This window comes from Phascolarctos cinereus, unplaced genomic scaffold (genome assembly GCF_003287225.1).
Source record: "Phascolarctos cinereus isolate Bilbo 61053 unplaced genomic scaffold, phaCin_HiC Scaffold_5;HRSCAF=322, whole genome shotgun sequence".
Lineage (NCBI taxonomy): Eukaryota > Metazoa > Chordata > Mammalia > Diprotodontia > Phascolarctidae > Phascolarctos > Phascolarctos cinereus.
This window is the reverse complement of record NW_027555958.1, coordinates 178,428,523-178,443,029: the sequence shown is the minus strand read 5'-3', so window position 1 is coordinate 178,443,029 and position 14,507 is coordinate 178,428,523. Positions and strand designations below refer to the sequence as shown.

The 14,507-nt window shown below is 35.7% G+C and overlaps 1 protein-coding gene across 2 annotated transcripts in view; it reads right to left on the bottom strand.

Annotated features, from left to right (window-relative positions):
• Positions 1 to 14,507, bottom strand: part of RARS2 (arginyl-tRNA synthetase 2, mitochondrial) — a 69,282-nt gene that overhangs the window by 4,591 nt on the left and 50,184 nt on the right. For both annotated transcript variants that reach the window (XM_020976293.2, XM_020976294.2), the window contains 6 exons: positions 12,426 to 12,521; positions 8,394 to 8,454; positions 7,348 to 7,424; positions 5,846 to 5,970; positions 5,304 to 5,371; positions 5,113 to 5,222 (listed from right to left, as the gene is read on the bottom strand). In XM_020976293.2, the coding sequence (XP_020831952.1) occupies positions 5,113 to 5,222; positions 5,304 to 5,371; positions 5,846 to 5,970; positions 7,348 to 7,424; positions 8,394 to 8,454; positions 12,426 to 12,521 (537 nt within the window). The remainder of the gene's footprint in view (positions 1 to 5,112; positions 5,223 to 5,303; positions 5,372 to 5,845; positions 5,971 to 7,347; positions 7,425 to 8,393; positions 8,455 to 12,425; positions 12,522 to 14,507) is intronic.

The window sequence follows — 14,507 nt, the reverse complement described above, 5'->3', positions numbered from 1 at the left end:
ATCCTCTCCTCCTTTCCCTCCTCCCAAGTCCACTGGCTTGGACCAGTTGATAACTCCCTCAATAACATATTAATGTACTTGTTTTTCCTCATGTTTTCCAGCATTTGTCATCAACCTTAATTCTATGTCATTAACTTATGTTATTAACTCTGCCAATCTGATGGGTGGGAGATGGAACCACAGAGGTGATTTAACTTTCCTTTCTCTCATTTTTGGTGATATAGAGTATTTTTTCATATGGTTATAGATTGGATTTCTTCCTGAGAAACATCCTTTAACCACTTATCAACTGGGTAATGGTTCATATAAATTTCAATGAGTTCCTTACATTTCTTGAAAATTAGACCTTGATCAGAGAAACCTGCTTTAACCTTTTAAACGTCCTTCACTCCCAGCCCTCCTACCACTTAACCATTCCTCTTCTAATTGGAGCTGCATTGGTTCTGTTTGTGCAAAGAGTTTTAATTTTATGTAATAAAAAGTGTCTTCCATCTTCTGTGATCATATCTTGTTGAGGGCCAATCTTAAGAGTCTGATAAGGGTTTAAGATCCAAGGCAGAGTTTGACCTCTGCTCAGGCTTTCACCCCAAAGGGCTCAGGGATTAAGTGGTACGGCTCCCCAAATTCCTTCCTGATAAAGAGGTCTCTGAGACATCCCTTCTCTCTCTCTGAACCTTAGGTTTACATATTTACTCCTCTATGCAGGTGGTGCCTAGGCGCCTGGGAAAACCTTGGAATCCACAGCCCAATCTAGGAACCCTGATAAGGAGGAAATTCATGATTGTTACATCCTCAGCAGATGTTCTGGGGAGTATCTCACAGGGAGGATTCTTTGAAGTTAGGCTAGATCTTCCCTATATATTCTGTGCCCTCAGATGAATAAACTGAGTCAGTAATTCTACTCCGCCTGGCCCATGTCATAAGTTATTTCACGCCTCTCCGTTCGGTGTACAATGTGGTTGCGGGCAACAATATCTATCCCTTGTTTGATTATGAACTCTTCTTCTATCCATATAAAAGGCAATTTCTTGCTCTTCTAACTTGTTGATGATGTAACCTTTTTATGTCTAAGTCATATATTCACTTGCAGCATTTCCTGGTGTATGGTATGAAGTACTGGTCTAAAACTTAACTTGTCAAACTTTGCAAGTTTGCCAAGCAGTTTTTATTGATTAGTGAGTCTTTACTCCAGTAGCTGGGGTCTTCAGGTTTATGGGCCATTAAGTACTAGGTGCATTTGTTTCTATACCTTGTGTACTTAATCTGTTCCACTGATACACATTTTTATTTCTTAACCAATTATTTTTATGACTGTTTCTTTGTAGTACAGTTTTGAGATATGGGACTGCTAGGCTTCCTTCTTCACTTTTTTTCCCTCCATTATTTCTCTTGAGATTCTTGATCTTTTGTTCCTCTGGATGAATCTCATTATTTTTCTTGGCTCTATAAAGTAATTCTTTGGCAGTTTAATTTAATAAGTAAATTGATTTAGGGAGTACTGTCATTTTTATTAATAATTTCTCCAATTATTTAGGTATGAATTCTTGAGTGTAACGTGTTTTGCAATTGTATTCACATAGTTCCTATGAGTGCTGGTGGTAGAGACTCCCAAATATTTTATACATCCTGTAGTTATTTTAAATGGAATTTCTCTTCTTCATATTGGGTTTTGTTGGTAACATATAGAAATACTAATGATCTGAGGGTTTTTTAAAAAACACTGCAACTTGGCTAAAGTTGCTGTTTCAATTAATTATCTAGTTAATGCTTTAGGGTTCTCTAAGTAAACCATATCATTTGCAAAAGGCAACATTGTTTTCTCTTTGCCTGTTCATATTTCCTCAATTTCTTTTTCTTGTGCTATTGCTATCACTAGCATTTCTAGCATTGTATCAAAAAGTAGTGGGGATTATGGACATCCTTGCTTTACTCTTTATTCTTAATGAAAAGGTTTTTAGTTTATATCCCCATTACATATAACCATACATTACATATAATGCTGGTTCTTGATTTTAAAATACTACTTACCACATTTAAAAAAGGCCCACTTACTGATAAGTTTTCATAATATTGAATCAACCATGTATTCCTGGTATTAATTTAACCTGGCTGCAGTATATAATCTTTTTGATATGTTGCTGCAGTCTCTTTTAATCCATCCCTTCATCTTTTCTCCCTTTCTCTTCCCATCCCCTCCTGCTTCTCTGCCTAATTCAATGTGTCTACCATCCTTTGAACAATTCAGATCAAAGTGAGATTCAAATGATGCCTGATCTACCCACTGCTTCTTCCCTCATTTATATAGACTTCTACTTGGGCACCCCAACTATGTGAGTCAATAAATCTCTCTTAGCCTCCCCTTCTGTTTCTTTTCCCCTCCACCAAAAAATCACTCCCAGGAACTCTGCCTCATTTGTCCTCTGTAAAGCCCTTTGTCTCCTTATTCTTTTGCTGCTTAAGCTTTTCAAAAGGGTCAGTTCTCAAATGGGCCCTTACTGCTGCATATCAATCCTTCTATTCTTTCCTAATTCCTAATGCCACTCCCCAAGGTGGCTGTTTCTTTTCTTTCCTTAAATCTCCCACATCATTCCCATAACCATGCAGGCTGAGATTATCAGCGCATATGATATTGAGAAAATAGAGGCCATTTATTGTGAATTTCCTTCCTATTTTATATCACTCATTTTCTCATCTTTTGCTCCAGGATCTGCTAAGATGGCCCACCTTGTATCTCTGATGCCACACCAAGTCCTGCATCCTCCGGAAAATCTATTTTTTCCTTTATTGTCAATCTCTCCTTATCTATTAGATTATTCAGTGCTACCCACAAACATGCCTAGGTTTTTCCCATCCTTAAAAATCCTTGTCCCTGCCATTTAAAGCTATCTACCCCATTCTCCCTCACCCTATATATCCAATCAGGTGCAAATCCTGTCGGGGTTTTTTTTAACTTCCACAGCATCTCTAATCCCTTCTCTTTCCTCACAAAGATAGCACTTTAGTGTAGGCTCTCCTCTCTTGCAATGGCCTTCAAATTGAGATCCCTCCCTCAAGTCTTTACCCATTTTAGCCCTATTTCACACAGCTGCCAAAGCGATTTTTCTTGAGTACTTCTGATTATGTCACTTCCCTATTTTATTGGCTCTTGGGGCACCTTCTTGCTTCTAGAATCAAACATAAAGTCTTCTTCTACATGGCCTTTAAAATCAGTCACAATCTGGTCTCAACCTATCTTTCCAGCCCCATTATACATTACTCTATGCTTGGAAAGACTCCCTCTTTATCTTTGTGGCCCAGGATCCATCACTTACTCCAAGACAACTGAAGCACCACATCTTGAACACACAAAGCCTTTCCAACTACTATTGCCTTCTTTAACTACCTTGTATTTATCCTACATAGATCTTTCCTCTATATTCTTATACATATGTACATGTCCTCCCTGATAAAATGTAAGCAGCTCCTTGAGAGCAGAGACTGCTTCACTTTCTATCTTTGTATCCTCAGTACCTAGCAGAGTCCTTGGCACACAGTAGGCACTTTATAAATGTTAGTTGACTGATTAGGCTACCTTTCTTCATCTCTCTTCTTTTTCACAACCAAACTCCAAGAAAAAGCTACCTTTACTCACCTCTATTTCCTTTCCTCCCATTTACAACCTCAACTGAAAGAGCAGTTTCAGTTAAGTGGTGAACTCAGACTCTAGACTACCCATGATTCCCCATGATTCTTAACTGCTAAATTCTGAGCTTACCATAGTCCTTTCTTGTAGTATCTAACACTTTACCACCCTCTTGTGAATACTCTTCTCCCTGGGTTTTGATGACACCACTCTCTCCAAACTGTTGTTCCTCCCTGACTTTTTACTGAATCATTCATGTCTTATCTTTGTAACCATGAATATCCCCTAGGATTATTGTAGGTCTCCTCTTCTTTTCATTTTCTCTATACCAGGGGTTCTTAAACTTTTTTTGCAACAGGAGTCTGGTAATATTTATGGACTCTCCAGCCAAAGTACACGTACACTAAAAAGTACAAAGAACAGCTACTTGTAATCTTCCTAACTTCACACTCCATCTCTTGCCCCTGAAATATTTTTACAGGTTGTTCTCCATTCCTAGAATGTGCCCTTTTCTCTGGGACAGCTCTCAGAATCCCTAACTTCCTCTAGGTTCAGCTCACGTGCTTCCTAAGGGGATGGTGTTCCTGATCAGTGCCTGTCATAGCATCTTACACATATCAGATGATAATAACTGTTTGCTGGATTGGAATGCAAGGTGTTAAACAGTAAATGACTAGAGAAGAAATGAAAATAGTTTCAAAATCAAGGAAGTGAAGTTAGAATACAACACTGCTGTATTTTTTTTCCTTGAAGAACTATCAAATCCAATACTTGCTTACGGGGGCAGGTAGGGAGGCTGTCATCAAGGATCTCCCCAAACAGCTCAGGCATTCTGACTCAAAAGGAACACTCCAGACTCTGATGGATGGAGTTGTTTGACCTAGAAAACTCTTTGGAATTCTCTAAAGTTCAGCTTCAGATCTTGTACAAATAATTTTCGTTTTGTTTTTTACTCCTTTTAGTCTAAGACCTAGACATGCTTCTGACTAAGAAATGTGATAAACTAAAGGGAAATAAATTATCACGTGTTTAGGACACAAATAACATTTGCTTTACTGCTTTAGCTTTTAAACTGGGAATTCTTCGACTTTCCTTACATTCTTTCATTTTAGTCTTCCCACTTCCATTTCTTTTCCCTCACTCCATTACTGATTACTAGTGCTATTTAAAGAATGACCATTTGAGGGCAAGCAAGCAATTCAACATTTTTTTAAATTTTCCAAGGTGTAGGAGAAGTCCGAAATAATAGGAATTTGGAGATAAAATGGACTAAATCATGTACTCCAAAACAAAAACCACACATAATAAAAGTCAGTTATCCTTTAATTACAGCTATTGGTCCAGGCCCAAAAATTAGTGATGGGAAGTTTAAAAACACAATGAAAGGAACCTGTTCTTAGAAGGTTACAACAGCAAATTACTGAAAGTGGGGAGAAAGACGCAAGAGGAGGATAGAGAAGAGGGACCTTTTCCCAGGAACCTCAGCTTACCTAGACAGCCTGGCATGTGTGTACTGCAGGAAAACACCTGTATCACCCCTACTCTGAAAAATGCGGTCCCAATTAAACTTATAATCGGACAACAGGTAACCTTTGAAGTCCTGAAAAGATAAAGAAGAACTCTGCAGCTTGGTTTTCACAAGTGTGAAACTTTGAGAAGGGGATGCACAGTTTCAACTGACCTGAATAATGAGTGCTGCAAGTCCAACTCTTTCTGCAATCTCATGTGGATTTTCTAGGTCTTTAGTTGCTGTAAAATATTGACAAACCAAAGCTAGTGGATTTAATGTATATGACACTGTGCCAGACAATTAAAGTGGAGGATATAATCTGCCTAAAATATACGTGAATAGGAAACTAGCAAGAACAAATAGGTCCACAGTGAGTAATTTATTTACTTTCTTACATTAGCAATAATTGGTCTTAAATTAGACCAATCTGACTATACTCGATAAATCATATTTGTGATAAGCAAAACTGTAAACCAGAAATCGTCACAAAGCTCTTGTGGAAATTAAGGCAGACTGAAGCTGCCTCTACAGGTGTGATAGTTATTTCAGAGTTCACGCTACTTCCTTTGAGCTTATCTGCAAAACTTCTGGTATCTTGAACTGATGGAAGCTACTCTGATAATTAGTTAATTATGCTAAATAATACACTTTCATGTAGTAATCACAACAGATCAATTTTGAGTATAACAACATTTAAAAAGAAGTAAACTCACTCTTGGAAAAAGCCATGTTTTCTAGCATCCTTAAGCGAGTTTCATTTATAACATCCTCAAGAAAAGTGACATCTCCTCTTCGAGTCTTCATTCCTTGAACCACTCCAAAGGGAACATGCTGACACCTGAAGAGGGAGAGAGGAGCTGAACTTTCATACCTTTTACTTAGTACAGACAACTGAGTTAAAAGGAATTTAAAAGAATTAGAAACTCTCCTTAACATGCAGAGATCAAGGTTTTCAATAACCCCATTTCAGAAATTGGCAGAAAGAACTGAATAAATTGAACAACTGAATAAAAAACTAACAAACCCTCTTCACTTAAAATAAGTCATTATCAAATTACTGAAGTAATGCATAACATAATATGAAGAACTCCATTTATGTGGGCAAAAAGGGATGAGACCTTTAAAAGTCAAGCAACTAAGAGCAGTAAAAAGTCAAATTCATGTAAAATAATAACTGCTGATCAAAGCATAAGAACAAACAGTTCTCAAAAGACCTGTCAACTATTAAAAGTTATATGAAAGATTGTTCCAAAGAACTAATAAGAGAACTGCAAATCAAAATAGCCCTTAAGTTTCAGTAACCCAGAAAACCGGAAAGATGACAAAAGATGGGTATAATCAATGTTGGAGGGGTTGTGGGAAGACAGGCATACTAATTGTGAGTTGGTCCAACCACCCTGGAAAGTTAATTGGAATTATACTAAATGACTAAAATGTTTATACTTTTTAGCCTACAGAAGATACTCCTAGGCATTTATCCCCGAGGAGGTAAGTGATAAAAAGAAAGGTACCACATACATCAAATGATTTATAGAAGCAATATTAGTAATAGCAAAGAACAAAGCAGATGCCCATTAATCAGGGAATGTTTAAACAAACATGAATAATCTACCACCACACTGTAAGAAACAAGGATCATGATGAATACAGAGAAATATGGGAAGTTATATGAACTGATGCAAAGTGAAATAAGGAGGCAATATGGAAAAAAAATGAGTATAGCAATGAAAATGGAAAGAAAATAAAAAAGACTGAAACTAAATGCTATGAAATTATAATGAGCATCTTGGCCCCAAAGAAGATTAATGAAAACGAACCTCCACCCATCCTCTATTCATTGTAAAGGCAGAAGGCTAGGTTAAGGCTGAACATTACAAATGCTTGGCTGATGTGTTTGGTTAGTTTTACTGAACTGTTTTTTTCCCATCTTATTCTTTGTTATAAGAGGTGGTTCATTCTCTGTATTGGGAAATGCAAGTGATATAAAAACAAAACATGTTAATAAAAATAATACTTGAAGTTAGAAATATAGACACAATATTAAAAAAAAGATATACACAAAATTAAAAATACTCAATCTCTCTCTATGAAAGGTCTTAACCTAAAAAGTAAAGTTTGACTTCAGATCTTTAATAATTTATCAAAGAATACTTATTGTTAGCCTTGTTTGCTATCCAAAGCTTAGAAATATATTACTTATATAGGTAGACATTACCTTTCTGCCCATTCATATCCCATAAGCCTCAGAATTTGAAATACATGCTGAAAGTGATCTTGTTGGCCTTTATCTGTCTTAGAAAGAAAATAAACTTAGAAAAGTGAGCATTTCAAGTTTAATCTAAAACAAACAAACAAAGCCTAAACAAATTTAACATATCTCACTAAACAATAACAGTGACAAAAATTAGTGTATTGGTCAATAAGTAGATAACTGTATACATGTACATCCAGTGTACCAATGCAGATTACAAAGTATGATGGTGAAGCAAGACAAAAACCATGGAACTCTATAGAGATAGTAAACGTGAGTAATATCTAACCTTTAAGATTTACATTTTTAAGAGGGAGACCACAGCAAAGAAGTTCTGAAGTTTTTGTGTTTAAAGGCTGACTCTTTTGGGGATGGCAATGGAAGAAAACTGTAGGAGATGAAGGAACCTTCAGAATGGCCAAGAAACAGAATGAAGACTAACTGGGCTGAAGTTATAGAAAAGATTTATTCATTCAGGTGAAACTGTTAAAGTACAATTTCCAACAGAACAGGAGTTCTTAACCATTTTTGTGTCATGGAACCCATTTTTAGCAGTCTGGCTAAATCCAGGAACCCCTTTTTAGAAAAAGAATAAATGTGTAAGATTTTACAAAGGACAGTAATTATACTGAAATACAGTCAATAACATATTTTTAAAAAGTTAAGGGACCTATTCCCTCTCTAAGGGGAATGTGTACCTCTGATTAAGAACCTCCGTTCTAGAGTAAAACTACATGATATAATAGAAAAGGTGATATATTCGCAATGTTACTTCAAAGTGCAGTAAAATTTCATTTTAATGAAGCAAAAGAAATTACTTTTTTAAAGCTTTCTTTAAAAATTGCCATCTAAATATGCTTGGTATCACATTGTTCCTGTAGCAATCCAATACACTAGGCAGAAATTAATCTCTTTTACTGCTTTCCAGAATGGCTCCAAAGGCCCACTTGCATAATTGATGTTTATGAGGAAGGAATTCCAGCCTTCTACTCTTTATTTTGTTTACTTACCACATATATCATAGAATCAAAATTATATTTGTTCATTCGATCAATAGCAGCTGCAAGATCTCTGAAAAATGAATTCATAAATTAGAAGTTTCTTAGATCTTTGTACTTCTAACAATATTCTTTAGATCTAAAAAAAAAAAAGCTAAATGCTTTAGTGCAGAAATGGGGAACCTGCAGCCTCAAGGCCACACGTGGCCTTCTAGTTCTAGGGTTCGGCCTTTTGACTGAGTCCGAGTTTTACAGAACAAATCCTTTATTAAGGGGATTTGTTCTATGAAGTTTGGATTCAGTCAAAGGGCTGCACTTGAGGACCTAAAGGGCCACATGTGGCCTCAAGGCTGCAGGTCCCTCACCCCTTCTTTAGCGGATGTGAAGCAACTTTTCAGGAAAGCCAAATGAACTACCAAATGCAAATTTGGGTGCCCTCAAACTTACTATGTAGATGAATGTTTAAGAAAGGATATGAAACCAGTTAAATCTCCAAGGAGATTTTACAATCACCTACTTATGATTTCTCTTTTTTTCTCAAGTGAAAATTAGGGGAAAAAAATAAGTAAAAAAAGACAAACCCCAATTCCTTGACTACTGTTTTGCCAGTATTAACAATGACTTCTAAATTTGTCATTAGAAAAGGTAGGCATTCTTAACTGAATACAGTGAATATTAGTTTCTTTGGCAAAGACCTCACTTATGTATAATGTACGGAGGACATAATGAAAAGTGAATTGCAAATTGTAAACGTTTAAGTAAAGAGATTTTTTTAGTATCTTGACATTCTTAGATCTTTTACTAAAATGGCAACCAATACATAAAATACCTCAAAAAGAGGGATAAAGGCAAAATAAACAGAAACCTAATAAAAATCAAAGATAAAGGGAAGCAATTTAAGAAAAGGTACTATGTTAAATTCACAGAACTTTTTGAACTTGATGAGCCTTGAGAAATCTTTTGAATTCAACCCTTAAATTTTTTAGATTAATAATCTAAGGCCCAGAAAAGTTATACAAGTTGCTCAAAATCACACAGTAATGGTAAAGATGAAGCCAGAACCTAGCTGTTTTAACTCCTAGCATGTAACATACTTGAGATGTAACATATTACTTTTCTTATCAGAAGTGGCTGTTTCAATACGCATTGAAAACCAGCATGGCAGAGTAAAGAGAGAACTGGTGATGAAGTCAGGAAGACCTGGATTCAAATCTTGCTCCTGACATGTACTAGGGAAGTCACTCTCTCAGGGCCCCAATGCAGCTCCTTCAGACACATCACAGGGATGATGCCAACGGGCACTGGAAAAGAAAGTTCCTGCCTGGGAGGTCCCAACATTGATAAAATCACAGGTCTGGTATACAAAGAAATAACCAACTGAAAATGCCAACATTATATTTTCCAAGAAGTTTGATTAGCCTTTTGCATTTTCAACTTTGGCAGACATTTTACCCCAAATATAAGTTTTATATAGAGTTAGACTCTGTCAATCTGAAGGATTTAGAAGGATAATTTAAAATTTTTATTCTAAACACAAAAGTGTGTTTATAACATGCACAAATCTTACGGTTGCCTGGGATATTCAGGGTACAACATCAATTTCCTTACATCTAAAACATTTTACAAACCCAAAGTAACAACTCATGCATGGTATAATTTTTCTTAATTTTATCAAAGAACATTGAAAAGTATATATGTGAAAAACCCAGAAAGACACAATGTAAAAGACAGTTGTGGGCTTTTTTATTGTACTGAGCCTGGCAAGGGGCACTGGGAATGTTTCTAGCCCTTTCCTGGAATCTGTGCTTCCATGTGAAGGCTTACGAGTTTTTTCTTGGTAGTTCTTCTAGTACCAAGGTGTTGCTAGAAATAAGAAACATTTCTTGTGATCTTTGGTTCCCTGCAATAGCAACGAACTTCTATTTAGAAATTAGTGTTCCTCCTTTCTGCGTGTGCACGTGTGTGTGTGTGCACACAGATACATATCTATAGCTATGTATCTCCTATTTTATATTTACCTTAATAAATTAATATGTATCTAAATACATATTTATATGTATTTATATTTTACACATACACAGGTATACACACACACACACAAGCATACAAATATATTAAGAAATGGAATTCCCATTGACATGAGAAAGCAAAATATAGACTGCTGTCTAAAGCAAAGACAAAAATGAAGAGATTATTTGTTGAGAGCTATTTTGAATCACCAGTGAGAAAAACTTGAAGTATATTACACAAATTGTATGTGACCTCATATAAAAACATAGCCCCATAAACAGAAGGGCTTATTGCAGCTGTGTGGTATTAATTTTATTGGTATTCTATTTTCTTCTCTTTTCTGTGTGCACTACTCCAGAACTAAGTGAGTTCAATAAAATCAGCTTGTTAACTTTTAATGAATAATTGTCATGAAGTTTGTCATGAAGTTTTATTCTAATGGGTGACAGCAAAGAATGAAAATGAAGGAAAAAAGTGACGGTGACATCTACCTCAACCATTACTTATATCACTACAATAAGAAAGGACTCTCAAATCATGTATTGTGTATGTTGAATGTATCACTCATTCAATAAGCCTTTATTAAGGATCTACTGTGTGCCAGAAACTGAAAATTCTAGAACTGAGAAATGGCATGGTCAGACCTGTGCTGAAGGAATAGTAATTTTTTAGCTGTGTAGAAGCTGGATTGGAAAGGAAAAAACTTCAAAGAAGGGAGGTGAATCAGGAGGGTACTACAATAATAGATAAAATGGTGAGATAAAAGTTTAGTGAGAAGATAGGAATGATGAGAAAGCTGTGGATACAGAACTTCTTATATATGAAGAGGGAGGGACAAAGAAAAGTTGAAAACTGAGGTTGCAAAGCTGATTAACTGGAAGGATGATGACACCCTCAACAGAAAAGAGAAAAGAAAAAGCTTGGAAGAGGAGAGCTGCCAAAGTGATTTTCCTAAAGCAGAACAACAAAACATTTCTGACATTTAAAGTCCTTCAAAACGTGGCTCCAACATCCCTTTCAAGCCTTAAAGATTAACACTTTCAGAAGCTTACAGTCCAATCTTAACTAGCCTTCATGCTGTTCCTTACATACACTACTCCCATCTTCCATCTCCATCTTTGCACTGCCTGACTTACATGTATTCACTCCTCATTTCTAGCTGTTAGAATCCTGTTTCCTTCAAGACTCACCTCAAGCAACATGTTCTACATGAAGTTTTTCCTTACCCTTCACTCCCCCACATCTCCCCTGCCACCAAAGTCCTTACTGCACATTAATTTGTGTGTATTATGTGTGTGTACGTGTATATACACACACATATACAACTGAGTTGTCTATGTATCTTTCTTCATCTATATCCTCTACAAAGTTATGTCCATGTTGTTTTCTCCAACAGAATGTAAACTCCTTGAAGGTAGGGACTATTTCTTTTTGTACCCCTGTGCTCAGTCTCTGGTACACAGTAGGTGTTTAATAACTACTTGTTGATTGATATTAAGGTTGCCTTTTAGTGCTCAATTTTAGGATACTTATTTTTTGGTGAAGATACCTGAAATAGAACATATTTACTTTAACTCACAATTTATTGAGCCAATGCCTGGGAAAATCTTATGTTGTTAAAATATAAAAATGCTCTGGCATCCTAGGGATATCTCAGCTAGTATCTTCCACATTAACCAGTCAACAAACATTTATTAAGCAAGTACTACGTTTCCAGGCACTGTGCTAAGCATAGAGGAAACAAAGAAAGGTAAAAAATATTCCTGGCTCCGAAGGAGATACATTTTTTAGTCATTAGTTTGATCATAATTAGACCCTCCATGAATAACAGTCTTTGATTTTAGTAGGTATGAAATAAACCTCTGGAATTTCAGTTATCCTAAGGTAAAAATACCTATCAGGTTTTCCCCAAATGACCTGTGAAGTGTGTTCTGGCTCTCAGTCTATGAGCCTAAGCTCTCAACATTTTACTGCTGATCAAAGAACATGTCAAAATCTATATATCCTGAGGTCGTTCTTGAAGAAGGTACCAACCTGGTTGCATAAAGAGAAGTCCCATCACTTCGCATTACAGTGCAGCTCAAGGAAGAGTCTCCTTTTCCAGAGAGATCTACTATTGCTGTTCCTTTTCTAGAAATGCAAAAAGTAAAACACTGAAATAATATGTGAAACTATGAAATACAACATATATGATTTAATAGCTTAAAATCCATTGTTTAACCAAATAAAATGAGAGTTGTTCTCTTAGAAATATGAAAGCTAATATCTGTGGAGGTTCTTCCCACCCCCACCAAAAAAAATACTGTTTCTAACATGAAACCCTCAACAATATTCAATTTTAGTTCCAATTATTAATACAGAAGATGCCTCAGATGCTTACTAGCTGGATGACCCTGAGTGAGCTACTTAAATTCTCTTTGTTTCAGTTTCTTTTTTTATAAAATGGGGATAATAATAGTATCCACCCCACCCTGGTTTTGTAAGGATCAAATGAGATAATTGTAGTGTGCTTAGCACAGTGCCTGGCACACAGTAAGCACTATATGTTAGCTATTATTATTAGCTATTATTTAATGGAATATTATTGTGCTGTAAAGAATGAATATGAAGCCTTGAGAGAAATAGGTGTACTTACATGAAATGACGCAGAATGAGGAAAGTAAGACCAGAAGACTATAAACAATGACTACAATGTAATCAAGTCAATTCTGAGAGGCAATAAAACCCTGATCAATGTTAGCACCATATTATCAAAGGTGAAAGATAAATCCTTTCTATTAAGGATCAATGAACTAGCTTTCAGAGAATATACTTTGTAAGGTAGTTTGTTTGGGTATTTGTCAGCCAATGTCTATTGTGTCAAAACATAATCAATAAACTTTAATTTTTTAAGAAAACACATTACTCTTAAAATTTGTAAAGTAATATAGCAACCAAGTGATAAGAAAGATGTACAATGAGGTAAAACAATGTAGTTTTTCCAAAGACTGCCATATCTAATATTCAATATTAGATTGATTACTCCAAGGTATTGACAAATGTAAAATACAAACTAAAACACCAGAAAACCAATCAACAAATATTTACTAAATACCTAATATGTGCCAGTTACAGTACTAGACAGTGGAGATAAAAATCAGAAATGCAACCCAGATCTTAATGAGCTTAGAATCTATTAGGGGAAAAAACATGCACATAGACATATGCAAAATATATCCAGTACATTTTATATATTTTTATATAATATATACAATTCTTTTCTTGGTGGTAATGGGGGAATACTAATGGAGGGGATCAGGAAAGACAATGTGTAGAAAGTGTTGTTTAAGTTTAGCTTTGAAGGAAATTATGTAAGCTAAGAGGCAAAAAGGAGGAGGAAGGGCATTCCAGGCATGGAGGGCAGTCTATGCAAAGGCACAAAGATGTGAGCACTGAAGTCAATTTTGCTAGACTGTAGTATCCATGATGGGGGAATAATGTATAGTAAGACAAGCTGGCTCTAGGTTGTTAAGGATTTTAAATGTCTAACAGAAAAATTTGTTCTTGATCCTAAAGGTATAAGGAGCCATTAGAGTTAACTGGGCATGGGAATGGCATGCTTAATGCTTTCTTTATGGGATAATTCACTTTGATTTTCTGCTGTTAAAATTAACTTATATAACATTTTACAATTATGAACAAGTATACACATGATCTCAATTGACTGTTTCACCAACCCTGAGAGCTAGGTAGCATGGTAAGCATTATTATTCCATTTTTAAAGATGAATAAACCAAAGCTCATAGAGGTTAAGGACTTTGCCCCAAAGACAAAGATAGAAAATGGTAGTTCAGAGTTGGAAAAAAAAAAGCCTTTTGATACCAAGTCTAGATCTCTTTCCAGTCAATCAATAAGCATTTATTAAGCTCCTTCTAGGTGCCAGGCACTGTGCTAAGAGCCAGAGATACAAACAAATGCAAGGAGCTTAGAATCTAAAAGAAGAGACAAAAGCAAACAAATATGTGCAAACAAGTTACATACAGGAAAAATAGGAAGTAATTTACAAAGAGAAGGAACTAGAATTAAGAGGGATTAAAAAAGGTTTCCCATAGAAGGTGAGACATTAATTGGGACCTG